General features: G+C 36.1%; 2 protein-coding genes across 2 annotated transcripts in view; both read right to left on the reverse strand.

The window, feature by feature from the left end:
* Positions 1 to 1,665: 1,665 nt before the first annotated feature.
* LOC125812842 (pentatricopeptide repeat-containing protein GUN1, chloroplastic) lies at positions 1,666 to 5,900 on the reverse strand. The gene is made up of 4 exons (XM_049492297.1): positions 4,015 to 5,900; positions 2,427 to 2,643; positions 2,083 to 2,267; positions 1,666 to 1,991 (listed from the first exon to the last, which is right to left on the reverse strand). Exons 1-4 carry the CDS (start codon positions 5,898 to 5,900, stop codon positions 1,727 to 1,729), a joined length of 2,553 nt encoding a protein of 850 aa, XP_049348254.1. The 3' UTR covers positions 1,666 to 1,726.
* A 1,741-nt stretch (positions 5,901 to 7,641) lies between these two features.
* Positions 7,642 to 16,500, reverse strand: part of LOC125812834 (uncharacterized) — a 36,854-nt gene continuing 27,995 nt past the window's right edge. Inside the window, exons 17-27 of the mRNA XM_049492291.1 lie at positions 15,707 to 15,910; positions 15,506 to 15,619; positions 15,168 to 15,418; positions 13,744 to 13,789; positions 13,414 to 13,662; positions 12,823 to 13,053; positions 11,517 to 11,608; positions 9,687 to 9,915; positions 8,266 to 8,622; positions 8,095 to 8,168; positions 7,642 to 8,000 (exon numbers count right to left, since the gene is read on the reverse strand). Coding sequence (XP_049348248.1) covers positions 7,910 to 8,000; positions 8,095 to 8,168; positions 8,266 to 8,622; positions 9,687 to 9,915; positions 11,517 to 11,608; positions 12,823 to 13,053; positions 13,414 to 13,662; positions 13,744 to 13,789; positions 15,168 to 15,418; positions 15,506 to 15,619; positions 15,707 to 15,910 — 1,938 coding nt within the window. The 3' untranslated portion in view covers positions 7,642 to 7,909. The remainder of the gene's footprint in view (positions 8,001 to 8,094; positions 8,169 to 8,265; positions 8,623 to 9,686; positions 9,916 to 11,516; positions 11,609 to 12,822; positions 13,054 to 13,413; positions 13,663 to 13,743; positions 13,790 to 15,167; positions 15,419 to 15,505; positions 15,620 to 15,706; positions 15,911 to 16,500) is intronic.

The raw sequence follows: 16,500 nt of genomic DNA on the forward strand, positions 1-16,500 counted from the left end.
ATTATTTTGATTTGTTACTTATACTAGAATAACAAACTTAATCATTAAAATAAGTTATAAATTTGACGGTGAATTCAGACTTCATAAACTTTAGATTTTAGCTTCGCTACAAAGAAATAAATAGAGTGGGAGGGGAATGGTGTGGTGTGGGAGGGGGTTATCGTGGAACAATATAGACTCATAGAATTAGTAAGGTATTGTCTTTGATTTGGGACCCAAAATAACAGCTCTTTTTTGCTTTATATTAATTTGTATAGGGCAGCAACATATACATATTGATTAATTGGAACCATGAATTTTGAAAAAAAAGTGTTATTAATTTATTACTATTGGGTTGTTGGATTAACGATTTTTTAATAGTTTTATAAAAAGTGATTATTGAATTATTGGATCAGTATTGATTTTTTATATTGGGTTATTGGGTAAACCAATAACCCATTCAGACTATAATGATTTACTACTTTTACTTGTACATAAATATTAAATATTAATCACAGTACCTTACTAGTTACTGTCTTTGTCCTTTAGGGGTCGTTTGGTAGAAAAATAAATAATGCATGGATTAGTAACGCATGAATTAGTAGTGCAGGGATTAGTAGTGCAGGGTGTATTTTTTATCAAGTGTTTGATTCATTGCTTCTAACCTCATCTTGTGTTTGAATTAAAATTCTACAAAAAGCTTCTTTCCAATTATACCCTTGCATTATTATGAGATTTTTTATTTTATGTAATCGGTCAAGGTAGATAATTGCCAAATAATATTATATTATTATGGCCTTCTAACTAGCTAGGAGAAGAATAATTTTGTTGTCATGTTTGCTATTTTCTCACTTGAATTATTTGAGGGTAAACAATTGTTATCTTAATAAATTAATCACTTAAAAACGTTAATTTTCAATTTAAAATAGATAGACCATCTACTTTAAAATCGAAAAGACGATAAAAATAGTAAAATCGAATATATCATCTATATTTACATATAAAAATTGCAAGGTGTAGCTTTAATACGTATGCAATTTATAAATTGTTCAAAATACAAACAAATAGAAACCACATATAAACCAACAAATAAAATATTCAATTAAGATAACAAACGTCATGTGGTAATATATTTGCCTTTTCAATTAGTAAATATTAAACAACTCACATTTTAAATATTGTATTGATATGTATTGTATTTATTTATTAACAAACAACTCTCTCTAAATAATAAAATTTGTAAGCTAGTTTATTTAAATGAATTTACTAGTACAAATATAAAACATAAAATCAAGAAAATAAATAAAATGATTTGAGGGATATTTTTGTCTTTACATAGATAATTCCATGGTATTAAATCCAATGTATCACTAATACCATCACATGGAAGGTATTAGTAATACCTCCTATAATACCATGCAGGGTGTGAATTAGTTATACTTAGGCCCAAAAATTCTACCAAACATAGTACTAAGTAATATCATACATAATACATAAATTATTTCTCCTAATACCTCCCACCAAACGATCCCTTAGTGTTCAATTCACACTTTACTGTGACTTTGAGTTCACAACTTCACATTATACAATACGTCAAAACTTAAAGTAAGAACCTTATTCCTGGTTACTGGTTCAGTTTAAAGTGAAAGTAGAAAGGACATTCACACCCAACAAAGGAATATATATTTTATATACTAATTTACAATGGAAAAATGTTATATTCCCCTGTCAAATTATACATAAACGACTACAATGTTAGTTGCTGTAAATTAGAAATTTGTCCAAACCTTGTGGCACGCAAGTGACTTGTATCATCTTGAAGAACAAGCACTTCAAGTGTACCTGATTCTCTCAACCAAGCAGTTACCACAGCTCCTGTGGATATGAACCTCCCAATGTTGCACTTTGCTACCTGGAATGGTGCACCTATGCTGGTGAGCAAGCCTTCAATGGCTCGTTTCAAGGCGCCATCACCTGTTATCTTGCTGTGCTTGCCCCAGCCAGTCAAAATGCTGCAGAGGACAGTCGAGCATTTCATTCGTATATATCACTCTTGTAGTTTGTCTGACTTTGAAAAAAATATAAGAGCATTAGAGGAAATACCTCAACATCTTTGGTAGCTCATGGCCTCCAAACACTATAGACCGTATACTAAGCAACCATGCGTGGACCATTGCACAAGCAGCCCCTGAAGACATCAAATGCAGATCCAAGCAAGAAGTGGACCATGTATTTTCCCACACTTCCGAACGTTTTCCTTCAAGTACAACCAATTGAGCACCTTGTTTCTGGAAAAAAGTTAGATAAGACACCAAATATGAGTTGGTGGTATTTATGGCAATGCAAAGGCGATATTAGTTTTCTTCCCTACGTTTTCTTCTCTTTGATAAAGAGATTTACTCTACGTTTTCTTCTCTTTGATAGTTGTTATGTAACTGCAGTTTTACCTGGTCAAAATGCCACAGCATGTCAGTCAAAGCATTGTAAAAGGCAGATGCAGTTGAAGAGTCCATCTGCTTCACTTCATCGAAAAGAGATAGAGCTTGTGCCCATACACCTTCCCTCTGACCCATGAGAAGTCCATGTGCCACCCCATAAACTTGATTATCAAATAGACGAAGTTCTTCGAGTAAGAGTGAAGCTTCATCAAATGAACTGCATCGGCTGCAATTATATTTGAATCACACATCATATCTACTCAAATATTCAAATCCATTCAGTTTTATCATACATTTGAATCAATCAAGTGCATTGGGATTCCACAAAGATGTTAAATGTCTTAAGTAGCAATTCTTCCGAGCACTCGTTCAAAAGGTTCATCAAGACAAAGTGAAATGCTACTCACCAAAAAATCATATCTTTTTGTCCTCTTTCGCACTCTCACCCACTTCTAATTCTACTAAGGAAATTTGCGCCGAATTGACAATATATTTCTTTTGATACAACACAATTCTTTGTTCATTCTCCAGATTCATTCCAAAGGTATTACCCACTTTGAAGAAAATATTTGGGGTGTGTTTGGTAGGGAAGAAAATTATTTCCCAGTAAATATTTTCTGGAAAATGTAAGAAACTGTCTCACTATCCAACAATCTCTAAGATTCAAAAACTATTTCAAACAGTCTATCGAGAAAACCATAAGCAAAGAAAGTCATTTTCCCCTTGTAATGGAAATAATGTCCTGGTGTTTGGTGACAAAAAAAATGACTTATTTTCTAGAAAAATATTTTCTTTCTTATCAAACACCCTTGATCCAAAGTAATTTAGAAGTGGAAAAAAAAACTCCTTAGATTGGGTGTTCTTAATGTGGCAGTGGGTCCACTTTAATGACAACTTAAACTACTCACTTCAGATAATAAAAGAAACTATAGTAAGTAGTCTCCAAGGCCAAAACTCTCTCTCTCTCTCTCTCACCTCTATCTCTCCCCGCCTCTCTTGTGAACTTCTAAGCAAGGTCATATGAGCTATTGTCTATGGAGCTCTACACATGTTTGAATAATCCAGCTTAAAATAAAGTTTCATTCATTAGAGTGAGAAGAGTATTTCTGTCTCAGTGGAAAACTCAGAAGGAGGTTCGACTATTCCACAGGGAACCTATTACTTTCCACTAGCACAAGTACCAGGTAACTCTGCCCACCAAGGCTTACAAAAAGTTAATTCTGCTTTATTGTTTTCATATAAACAACAATCTTAAAAGTCTGTAGCTGCATTTCACCAGAAAACAAGAAGCATATTGAATATTGATAGCACACACGTATTAGCCAATCAGCATTCAAGACAGAGACAGAAAGTCAGACTGGTGCATGTGCATTTCCTACCCTCAAACGATTCCAGTAGCACTAATTTCATGTCCATGATCAAATGCGTCATCAAATTCCTTAAAAAGAAAATGAACATAACTACCACCCAAAAAAAGCCAAACTGCCTTCTAAAAGTTGAAATAGATCATACTAAACCTCACATAATGAAAAGACGACACATTAAAGAAAGCACAACTCAATGTAAAGCATGGAACTAGTAGGAAAGAAAATTATACCTGCAAGCATTCAAGATTGCTGAAAATGTGACTACATTAGGCTTTATTTGTAATTCATGCATCTTATGGAAAACACCTAGAATGCAGAGTATGTCCTGTCTTTCAGCATTAGTTTTCTTCCCACTAGCTGACTTTTGAGCAGCTAATTGCTCGAAAATCTTAACGATATTATCCACTTCAGTGTTTTCCCACTTACTCTGAGAAATAGTGGATACAATCTGTGTGACATTGTCTGATCCACATTCATTGCTTGCTGATTCACCAAAAGCATTGATTATAGAGTTATATGTAACAACATTTGGTTGTATCCCTTCCTTCGTCATCTCATTAAGCAACAACGACGAATACTCCACAAGGCCTTTTTTACACAAGGCATCAATAAGTTTGCTATAAAAAACAACATCTGCCTTCAGACCTTGCTTCTTGAACTCCTTATAGACCTCTACCGCATCATGATACAAGGTTCCTTTCAAGTACACACTAATCAATGTGGAGTACGTCAATAAGTTAGGTGAAAGCTTTTCAGCTTTCATCTCTGCAAACAACTGCTTAACCTTGGTATACATTCCCTGTTTGCCAAACCCATCCAGAAGAGCATTGTAAGTGACAACATCTTTCTTAATTCCCATACTCTCCATCTCCTTGCTAACATTAAGAGCCTCCTCAAATTTTCCCAGGCTTGCATATATAGCAAGTAAAGTATTGTATGAAACCCTGTCTAATGTTATGCCAGCACACTTCATCTCATTAAATAAACTCAACGCTCTGTCTAATCTCCCTGCTTTTGCACACCCACGAATCACAGTACTGTAGGTGACTTGGTTGGGCAAAATATTCTTTGCATGCATCTCAGACATAATATCAAAAGCAACATCTATCTGCCCCCCATTACATGCTGCATCCAAAAATGTATTATACGTGTATATATCCTGATCAATTCCTCTATAAATCATCTCGTTAAACAAACCCCTCGCAGTCTCCCACAATCCTGCACCACTACAAACAGCAAGCAACGAATTAAAGGTAATCCTATCCGGTTGAACCCCATTTCTCAGCATTTCATCAAAAATCTCTGACGCCCTCTTAAAATCAGCACCCCCTTTCCCACAAGCATCAATCAACGCATTATAAGTCACTAAATTAGGCTTCAAGCCGGAATCTTTCATGGTCTCAAAGACTCTAATAGCTTCATTACAATACCCACTCTTCGCATAAGCACTAATCAAGGCAGAATAAGCATAAACAGTATTACCATACCCGTCACTCACAGCATTCTCAAACACTTTCTCAGCTAAATCAACCTTCCCTGATCTTCCAAGTATACTAATCATTGAACTAGCTAATTTACCTTGCTCATTACGCTTCCTTTCACGTCCAACAGCGAATTCAAAGCAACGCATAGCAGCTAACCATTCCCCTCTATTCCCAAGTTCACGGAACAAAAAAGTATAATCATCAGACCCTAAAAGCTTAGACCCAAAAGTCAACAACACTTGGTCTAAACCAGCTTCATTCTTACAACAACGAATAGCTTCTTCAAGAGCCTCCTCAGCAAATGAAGAATGCCTTCCGTTACCCGATATCTTTGCCCGGCCGAAATGCATCTTGGAAACGAATCGGGTCGAACGTCGACCCGAAAAATCAGCTGAAAAATCCGATTTTGATGAAGATAGAGAGAGAAAATTAGGGGTTTGGGAAGGTGGGGGGTGGGTAGCATTGCGAGGTGGTGCAGGTCGATTCAAGGAGACTTTTTGAGAGGACCAATGGCGTTGATGATTGTTCCGGTGGTTGGGGTGGGGGTGGGAGTGAGTTTGGGGTAAGGGGTGAGGTTGATAAGGTTTAGAGGTAGTGAGTGCACAGTGAGGTGGGGGAGTGGAAGAAGCCATTGTTGATTGGAAAAAAAAAAGAGAGCTTTTTAGGAAAGAGAAAGGATAGGGTTTTAGGAGAGAAGATTGAATTCTAGAGAGAGAAAGTGCTGAGCTGAGGTATCGACTGTTGCCACATTTTCAGACACTGTAATCTTTTACTCTGTTTTGACCGCCGGCGGCTGTAGGGTTTCTTTATAGTTGTCAACCTACGTGGCATTAGGTATACCAAATGCAGCAAATCTCGATATAAAAAAAAAAAAGATTATTACGTTCAGCTCAAGTGTAACAAATCTCGAGATAATGAAGGAGAATATAGTAAATAACCAGAAAATCGTGCAAAAGTGATACCATAATAAACGAATACTTATGAATTCAATCTTTTATAATTAAAATTATTTTAGAAAATTTTAGTCGACTCTCTAAAATATAATTGATTAAAAAATTAAATATTAATAAGTTCACGAATAATTATACTTAACCATGAAATTTTGTTAAATAGTTTTCAATACTATGGTTAAAATTTTTTAGGAGAGTTTGTATTGTTGGGATTTAGTTATAAAGAAAAGGGAAAACACATAAAATTCCTCTCAAACTTATCTTTAGTACTATAACTTTACGTGCATTTAAATATCCCCTTAAACTACTTGTAAGTGAATTTAATATCACCTTAGTGACTGATGTGGCAAATTACAAAGTTTTAGGCGCGTATAAAGAAAAAATTAAAAAGAAAAATAAGTGGGTCCCACTTTGTTGTTGTTCAACTACCCGTTTTCCATATCCTCTTTCTCTCAAATTGTTTCAACTCTCTCTAAAATTCTTGATGGCAATTATGGGCCAACAAATTCAATGTTGCTCAATCATGAAGGACATCACCGCCACCCCCTTTTTTCCTCGTTCATCACCGCTCCATAAGAGACTAGGTGCCGTGAAATCACCCGATCTCGTCAAAAAAATTCACCACGCCAGCGACCTGAACAAAACGCCGGCCATACTCGTTTCCTAGGCTTTTTTTCATTTTATGTGTTCTCGTTTTTCCGGCAACCAAGGTAAACGGTCTGAAAACCTTCAGATTTGTCTATTTTGAGCCTAATATAACAAAAATGACTCTGACAATTACCGTTGAAGCAGTCGCCGACAGTTGCCGTTGAAGCTCTAGCAACTCCAGCTTCAATGATGATAATATATTATATATGTATCGCTCTGTTTGACACATAATATTCGTCAAATTATTAGAAATATTATGTGTTAGTTTTCTATCATAGGCTTGTAATGGAGAAGATGGAGCGAAGAAGAAGATGAGTACACAGTGAAAATGAGAACAAAAATATATGAAGAACAAAAAAAAAAATGAAAACTAAAAACAAAAAATGACATGGAAAAAGAAAAAAGAAATGAAAACTAATTTTTTTCACCCTATGACGTGTTGTCAACGTGTCACTGAGGTGGTGCGCATGTATATCACCTTCCAACCATGAAATTGGTATTGTATATATAAGGTGTTGTTTAATTTACCTGAAAGTTCTTTAAGGGGGTGTTTAAACACCCATAAAGTTACAATGCTAAAGTGAGTTTTGTGGACAAGTTTGAGGGGGATTTGATGTATTTTCCCAAAAGAAAATGTAACATAACTTTTACGTCAGAAAAAAAAAACGAAATAAACTTTAGCCATTTTTATTTTTGTAGTATCATTTTTCCTCTCCTTCAACACTCTTTACAAGTTGCAAAACAAAATACTAAAAGAGAGGGTACAAAAGCTAAATATAGATGGAATCACAAAAATATAATTACTGAAACCATCCCAAAAATTGGCACAGGTATGAATATATTGAGGTTAAAATTGTCAAAATTTGAAGAGCTAACAACTAACAAATGAAAATTCAGTATCAGTGTCTATCGTAGACGACGAGTGAAGATTTGCTTGAATCGATGGACGAATAAAAACTACATCTGCTCTTATAGATCATTCATTCATGTCACCTACCTAAACATCACTACTTCAAAGCTCCTCTAAAAAGTAGATCCATTCCTCAGTATGTTTTCTTTCTCACTATAGGTCTTTTCACTTCTTTCTTTGATGATGAAGACATTCCCATCATGACTTGGTATAAATCCTTCAATCTGCAAGAAAGAAATCGAAACAGACGTTTTTCTAATTTCATGGAAATGAAAATAGAAAGATAAAGAATTAGATCAAAGAAAGTTTCCCAGATACCTTGGCATCCCAATGAAAAGCGCAATCACAGAAACTCCAACAAACAGAGGGTACACAGGAGCTGGAGTTAAATCCTGGAATCATGGAGGAGACAGAAAGGGCAAACCAACATCATTATCATCACAGAAACAATAAAAAGAATATTAGCATCCAATAGTTGATACACATTACCTGTTTTTGGTGATTGAAATCGATCTTGTACTTGAGTGGACCCACATGAATTTGAGAATTTTTCTCTAAATCAACCTCAATAACATCTGATTCAAATTTGTGAGTGCTTGAAGGCAGAGATGATCTGAGCTGTACAAGGGATTTACCCTTAGGTAAGTCCTTCACCTGGAAAAAGTTTGAGAGGGGAAGTGGGAAGTTGTACTCAATCTTCGATGGATCAGCAGCAGACTTGATCTCCACATGGAGATGTGAGTTGAACTCTTTGATTTTATGTCCTTCAACATGACCACTTAAAATTGTCCTCTCTGGTTGTTCAAATACTACAAAATCTAATCCCCTAGAGTCCTCAGCTTTGACCTGCAAATTATATGAAGTTAGCACAAGCAAAAAATATGTCAAACAACTGTGCCTTCAAAGGGACAGATTAGATAAAATTTACAGACCATGTCTCGTATTTTTAACCATAACTTAACAAAATAAGAACTTTGTTGTCTCACACAGAACATCTAGACATACATAGACATTATGCAGAAGCCACAAAACGAATCTTGGCAAGAGCATGTAATAAAAGTTGCAATGTATATATTCTTACTTCTACTTATCCTAAAACCCTTTCGGTGGAGTGCTTCCCCACAGTTCAAATTTTTGGACTCTATCACAAATTTCATCAATTGATTCAATATCTCTGACAAGTAGCAAATATCATAGGACCTCGTATTGGTTAGTTCATCTATAAGTAGACTAAAGAAGTACGAGCAATTCTGGGTGGATTAAAAAAAAGAAGCTAATCCTGGTGCAAACCAACAATAATAAGATACTCCATATTTTATTTTATTTTATTTTGATAAAGGTAAAGTTGTATTCCTCAGCAATAGGGTATGCTGGCAACCACCAAAAAGATTTACATCAGTGACCCAAAAAAAAACAAATCAAGAAAGCTGAGACTAAACTTATAAAGAAGAAAAAAAAGTTTAAAATCTGTCCCGCATCCTCTATATCCTCTCCTCTTTACACACAGAAAAAAAAAGTCTTCATACAATGCCATTTAATCTTTTGCATTGATTTTCTTTCTCTCCAAAATAGTCCACCATATACAAGAGGGTATCATGTTCCACAATTTTTTCTGGTTCTTACTACCCCCTCTCCTCACCCAGCAACTAAGAAGGTCTGCTGTGTGTTCTGGCATTGTCCAGTTTGTGATTAAAGAAGCAAGGAAAGTTGCTACTCCATATTTACCCCACTATTCTTACAGCTCTAACTGATTCCTCTTGCATATCCTTTACGGAATGATATATATAATTTAAATTCCTTTCAGTTCAATGATCAACATATAAGAACAATTTCAAAAGGATAACCAAGTTTATGATTTCCTATTCACTCATGAACATTAAAGGAAAAATGGCAATATGAAGTGTACCAACCTGAACGGTCAGAAACTCAGGAGATGCACGCTCAATCATAGCTCCACCAGATGCAACTTTCCTTGCTACTTTAATTACATAAGTAGTATCGGGTAGGAGTCCTCTCAAACGGTAAAATCCTGTTGAATCTGTTACTGTCTCCTCATACAAGCCTTTTGACTCAGATCGAGCTTCTACTGAAACACCTTCTTTTGGTTGACCAGACAAGAGTTTAACTACTCCCATGGCACTGTAAAGAAGTTAAACCATCTGAGTCCAACAAAAAATGGTAAAGATACTGCAAATGGCATGTCATAATGGACAAATCCTAGCCGATCCACCTAAGTGAAAATTGTTATTAAATGTGAACTGATATCAGCAAGAACTCAAATTTCTCTTCTTGCTGTAGAGACTCCAGAAGAGTTCTCACAGGTCTTGAGCTCTCCAGATGTGTACTAAAATCTTACATTCTATGTCTTATATTTTAATTTAATGGGAAACGGGATATTAAGGCAATAGTCAAAAATTTATTGAACCTAGTAACACCTAACTTATTTTGTCATATGATAATTAGAAAAGTAGCAAAGAGTACCTAAAACAAATTCCCTTCATCAAAGAACTAACAACAAAGGCAGAATACATCGATATTCCCTTAAGCTTATCAGTAAATTTTATTTAGACATTTGAACTACAACATGTTTCAGTTGAGCACCAGAACACGTGACAAAGTATTTCTATTGGACACTTTTGACTCAAATTTGTAGAAAAGCTTTTGTGCATATTCTCAAGCCTCTATTACGCCAAGTTAATCACTTAAAATATATCACCTCCTTTAATTATGCATTAGGGTCAATAAGCCATAAAAGTTCAGGCCAGTTCCAATTGATGTTGATGTGTATAACTAAAGTAGGCATATTTTACGTGATTAACTTATCCACGTAATGGGCGCTTAAAAACATGCATAAAGAAATCAAAATGTGAACCGAAAGTGTCTAATAGGAACAATTTATCATGTGTTTAAGTGCTCAATTGAAATACGCCATAATTTAAAGTGTCCAAATAAATTTCGAGGCAAGTTTAAGGGGTTATCAATATTTTCAACCAACAGTTAAGGTTCAACTTAAGAGGATAACCAGACAATCAATTCTCAACTGACAAGTTAGGGCACCATATCCAATATGATACCTGCCAAACCTTTCACCATTTCTATTTTTGTTGTTTTTTTCTTGTTAGTTCTTCATATGTCCTCGGTGGGTCGCCAGCATGTCCACTCCATCGATGGACATTTTAAGACATTTTAAAGGACAGACAAATTGAGAAAAGAGACAGAGAGGATATGAAGGACTTAATATATATTACTGTATTATAATGTCAACAAAACATTTATTAGCGTTAACGTATAATGCAAATATTTCCTAGAATTTATTAGGTAAATTGGATGAGTTCAAAATACACTAGACCATCAAATGAAAAAACAGTACATATTCTCATGTCATTGCATTATTTGCATGCCCTGTCATTTATTCTTTAACAAATGCTATGAACTTTTTTTTTACAACTGGTTTAAAACTCGATGGACAATGGGTTTGCTTCTCTACCCTTCTCCACTTAAATACCAACTTAAATACCAGCCTGTGAAAAAATTAAAATCCATAACATGCACCTAACCCACACGCACTGAGCTCTAACCCTTAGACCAAAGCACTGGGGGTAAAATGCTTTCATGTTTAAAGGTAATTGATTGGATAAAAGCACCCAAGTGGAGTGCTCATGTTTCGGAATAATCAAAGACCTCACACAACTCACTGGCATCAGCACATTCCACTAATATATATTTATGTGTATACATACCTGTATGCAACACGCGTTGCATGAAAAACGACTTCCTTTGACTCTCCAGAACCAAGCTCGATTGCCTCTGCTGGAGGGGAGAAAGCATATTCCTACGCAACCATTAGCAAACATTCCCTCTTTAGAGAAACTATTATAATTGTAATATGTATGTTGTAAAATATTGTAAGCATCCACAAACAAATCCCACGTCACTTGCTCTGGTTCATGGGAAGGGAATGAGAAGACTCGTCTATCTAACCTAGCTTGCATTTTACTAGGGTTACATCTGTACACATGAAAAGAATAACAAAAATTTAACTTTAAATTGATTATTTTTACCTAAGAGATACATAACAGCTTAACTATTGTTCTCTGAGTTAACAGATCATTTAACATATATATTTAGTACAGATCACTTAAATTTATCTGTTCTCTAGCACTTAGCAAGAACTATTGTTAATGAACTAGAACAAATGGTGGAGACTGATTCCTTCATATATATGGTGGGCAGTATGGAGGGAGAGAAATGCCAGATGTTTTAAAGATAGGCCCAATTCCATTCACACAGTCAAATGGAATTGTATTGTATCTCTACTTTTTTGGTATAAACAACTACGTATAGAGGATACTGAACAGATTATAGATCTGATAGGGAATCTGTAATTCTTTTGATGATGACCAGCACATCCTCAATGCTGAAGAATATTACCAGTTTCAAAAAAAAAAAAAACACAAAGGACAGCGAAATTTGGATTCTAAATTTGAAAACAATCAAACATATCATGTTTCCTGATAGTTACTGAAAAATAATCATGTTCAAGATTACAATACAAATTCACAGTTTGCTACAGGATACTGTTCCATAATGACAATAATATGTTCATGGTAAAAAGGGGTAGCCCGATACACTAAGCTCCCGCTATGCGAGAGGTCCAGGGAAGGGCTGGAGCACAAGGGTACATTGTACACAGCCTCCCTGCATTTCTGTAAGAGGCTGTTTTCACAGCTCGAACCTGTGACCTCCTGGTCACATAGCAGCAACTTTATCAGTTACGCCAAGGCTCCCCTTCGACAATAATATGTCCACGGTATCATACAATTAAATTAAATAAATGAAGGCAAATTGGTTTGTAATAGAAAGAACTACATATACGCTGTAAAGCAACAGCTGCTGCTCAATGGTCTAGCAAGTTTCGTAATGTACAGATCTCTTATCTTGATATCATTGTCTAGGTCACCAAGAAATTATCAAGATAAGAGAGAAACCAACATTTATATCCCAAGATGGTCAGAAAAGCCTTAGATTAGAAGGAACAATAAATACCTTAAGCAAGGGTCGGAGATAGAAACTCCCTGGAAATAAGTCCCCAAATACAAAAATCCCACCAACACCTGATACTGTATTGTTCCTGTAACCATCTTCTCCACTTAATGATAAGAGAACTGATGGAAAAGGCTCGTTGGCGTCTTCTCTAGAATATATACGCACTGAAATTTGGCCCAGCTTCTGACAAGAAAAGGAATAAGGTCCAGCTTGCTTTACATGGTATCCCGGCTGTGAATAAAGAAAGAAATATTAGGTAGCTCCACTAGAAAGAGAAAAGAAAGCTGACAACATACGATTGAATGCAATCAAGGACAACTATAGCAACAAGAAAGAACAAATTTGCTAGCAGTCTCATGATAATCCACCGGATTCACACTTCTAGTCTTATTTAGCCAGCAATGCATATATATCAAAGACATCCATACCATTAGTACAAATGCATCATATATCATTGAAAAATAATAACATAACTCAAAAGGGATGAAAAGACTGTTAATAATCTGGAGATGCTATTGATCTGCTCAACAAAGCATTATGGAGAAACAAGAAATGCTCAGGCAGTTATTATAATGTTAAGAGCGTTCAAACCTTTGAAGCTTCAACAGTATAACTTATATCATCGTATAGAGGCCCTGCGACATATAAGCCATCTGTCCCTGTGGTAGTTTCAAGTGCTAAATCGCCTTGCTTAAGTGGAGCACTTTGGCTGTCTCCTGCAGCAATTATTTTGACAACAACATCATTGAGAGGGGGAGAAACTGATCCTTCTATATACATCCCAAGTCGACCAGCAAAAGGAGGAATTGAAGATTGGCAGCCATCTTCCATCACGGCAACCTAGACAAAGCAAAGAAAGACTTCAAAACTAAGAGTAGATACACAAAAACTACTTTGATTTAAACTTGCAATTCCACATACATGCTGCTGTGTGGGATAAAATAATATTTTTTTCCCGCCATCGTCCCTGAAACATGAAACAACAGTTAGAAATGCATGAAAAGCTGAAGAATTATTACAAAGTGGCATTTAAAAATACATTTATTCTTGATTGTGTGCAAGGCAATGTCTCAAAGCATTTGAGCATGTCAGGAAACACATTTACTTTGATCTTCGAATTTTAAACATTCTGCCATCTAATACCATATGCATCACACTGCAAAGTGCATGAAACAAGCTTGAAAAATACAGCTAAAAAAGTGAGCATATATTTTGGAAAGTCAGAATCAGGCAGATGAAGGTGCAAAGGAGGATGTTGAGAAGATGCATGTTGCGGAGATGAGGATGTTGAGATGGATGTGTGGGCACACTAGGAGTCACGAGATCAGGAATGAGGTTATCCGGGAGAAGGTGAGATGGCCCTTGTGGTGGACAAGATGAGGGAAGCGAGACAGATGGTTTGGGCATGTGCAGAGGAGGTGCGCCAGCGCTCTACTGAGGAGGTGCGAGAGGATGGTTGTAGGGGGTACGCAGAGGGGTAGGAGTAGGCTGAAAATGTATTGGGGAGAGTTGATTAGACAAGACATGGTGCAACTTCATATTACCGAGGACATGACTATAGATAGGAAGGAGTGGAGGTCACGTATTAGGGTAGAAGGTTAGTAGGGGTAGAGTGTTATCTTGCCTTACATAGCCCTAGTGCCTGTTGTAGCCTTGTAGGACTAGTTGATCCCTGTGTTCTTGACATATGTTGTTTAGTGTATTTTGATTATCACACTATTTTGATGTTGTTTTTCTCTTGTAGACTTTACACTGCTTTTCTTATTAACCGCTATGTTTTCTTCCATTGTTTTCTTCTTTTTTTTACTTGGAGTTGATGCACTTGAGTCGAAGGTCTTTCGGAAACAGCCTCTTTACCTCCATGAGGTAATGGTAAGGTCTGCATACACTACCCTCCTCAGACACCACTTTGTGAGATTTCACTGGGTATGTTGTTGTAGAATCAGGCAAATTAAGGTTCTTTATCATGTCAAGTCTGTCTGAAGGCTTTATTGTCTATACAACTCATTCAAACTAAGCAGCTTACTTGATTCGGATACAAGGAATCCATAAAATAGATACATAGCTAAACAAAAGCAGATTGTATTACAACAAAAGGTTACTTTCTCTCTTAAGGAATAAAAACAATCACACTAGAACAATCAATACATGAACCTCTATCATAGGCAAAAGATCATATTCCTTAAAGTTCCTTATCAATCTATGTATTTTTGTTTTGAACAAAAGACCAAAATGAGAGACAGAGAGAGAACGAGTGGCAGAGAGCATAAAAAGAATAATGAGACAGAGAGAGAACGAGTGGCAAAAAACATAAAAAGAATAAAATCAAAATATAATTCACACACCGTGCATCTCGAGGAACAAAAGTAAATTTTCCTCCAGGACTAGCCCACATGGAAAATTCGTAGATGGCTGCACTCGATTGATCAACTCCGTAAGGCACACGTCTTGCCAATAGACCATCAACAACAGAACCATCACTGTCCAAAACGTCCAACGGTATATTCTCAGGCAATCCCTCAACGCTACTAAATGAGCTTGATTCAACATGGACATGACCCTTCAAAAGATAGCTCTCGCCTTTCAAATAGATAGGCTACAAACAGAAGAAAGTAAATGAGAAGACATGCATGATAAATGAACTAGTAGAATAGAAAAAATTCTAACTCCAAAAGGATCATACAGAAAGGTTAGATGTGTCAATGATCACAGATGAACTCCCAAAAGAAATACATGAATTTGGAAAGCTCAGCTCATGCACTCCCGGAGATTCTACGCACACGTGTTGAGAACCCTTCTGCAATTCAAGAGTCAGAAAAAGAAAATGAGCTTCTCGTGTTAGTTAGAAGATTTAAGAGAACTTTTTGAGGTGGACTACACCAACCTTGATGTTCAAGTTCATTCTAGAACCATCTGATTGAGTCAGTAAACCATCCACATCATGGCTTGAGATTATGTTGACCCAGAAACCTTTTTGAACAAAATCTACCCCTTTAACATCCTCAGCGCCAACTTCTAAATTGATAAAACTCTGCTCCCAGCACCATTTATCTTGTCCTGATGATGCTATTGGATAATTGTTTTTTACCTGAAAATAAGAACATCAATGAAACATCATAATGCATTGCCAACTAATTGAAGGAATAGATACTGTAATTTTAGCTTTAGACTACTTCTGGATACAAATATTTCTTTAGAAAACTAAACATGAATAGAGTACATGCACTCCTTAATGCAGAAATGGGCAAGAATGTAAGGCTTGCAATGGTCAAATGGGATATTGTTACTTCAAAGCAGGAAAACGGAGGTTTGGGCATTAAGAGCTTAAAATTACAAATGGGATATTAGTTTTCCACATGGTTTGGGTTGGATTCCTAAGGTTCCGAGGAAGGTGTGCTTCTTCATGTGATAAGCTACTAAAGGGGTAATTTTGACGGCAGAGATTCTTAGGAGACAAAAGGTTATTTGCATAAAATTGGTGTTTCCTTTGTAAGGAGGCAGCAGCGGACGTGAACCATAGATTCTTGAGTTTATGGGAAGATTATCTTTAGATAGATTGGTGTTTCTTGGGTAATGCCAGGATCTGTGAAAAAGTTGGTGTTCAGCTGGAAGAGCGGAGCTAGGAGAAGAAGGCACAAGGCTTGGAATATTACTCCTCTTGCTTTAATGATGGGTATT

The sequence above is a fragment of the Solanum verrucosum genome, unplaced genomic scaffold (genome assembly GCF_900185275.1).
Source record: "Solanum verrucosum unplaced genomic scaffold, falcon-dt-bn FXZP01000144.1, whole genome shotgun sequence".
In the NCBI taxonomy this organism is placed as follows: Eukaryota; Viridiplantae; Streptophyta; class Magnoliopsida; order Solanales; family Solanaceae; genus Solanum; species Solanum verrucosum.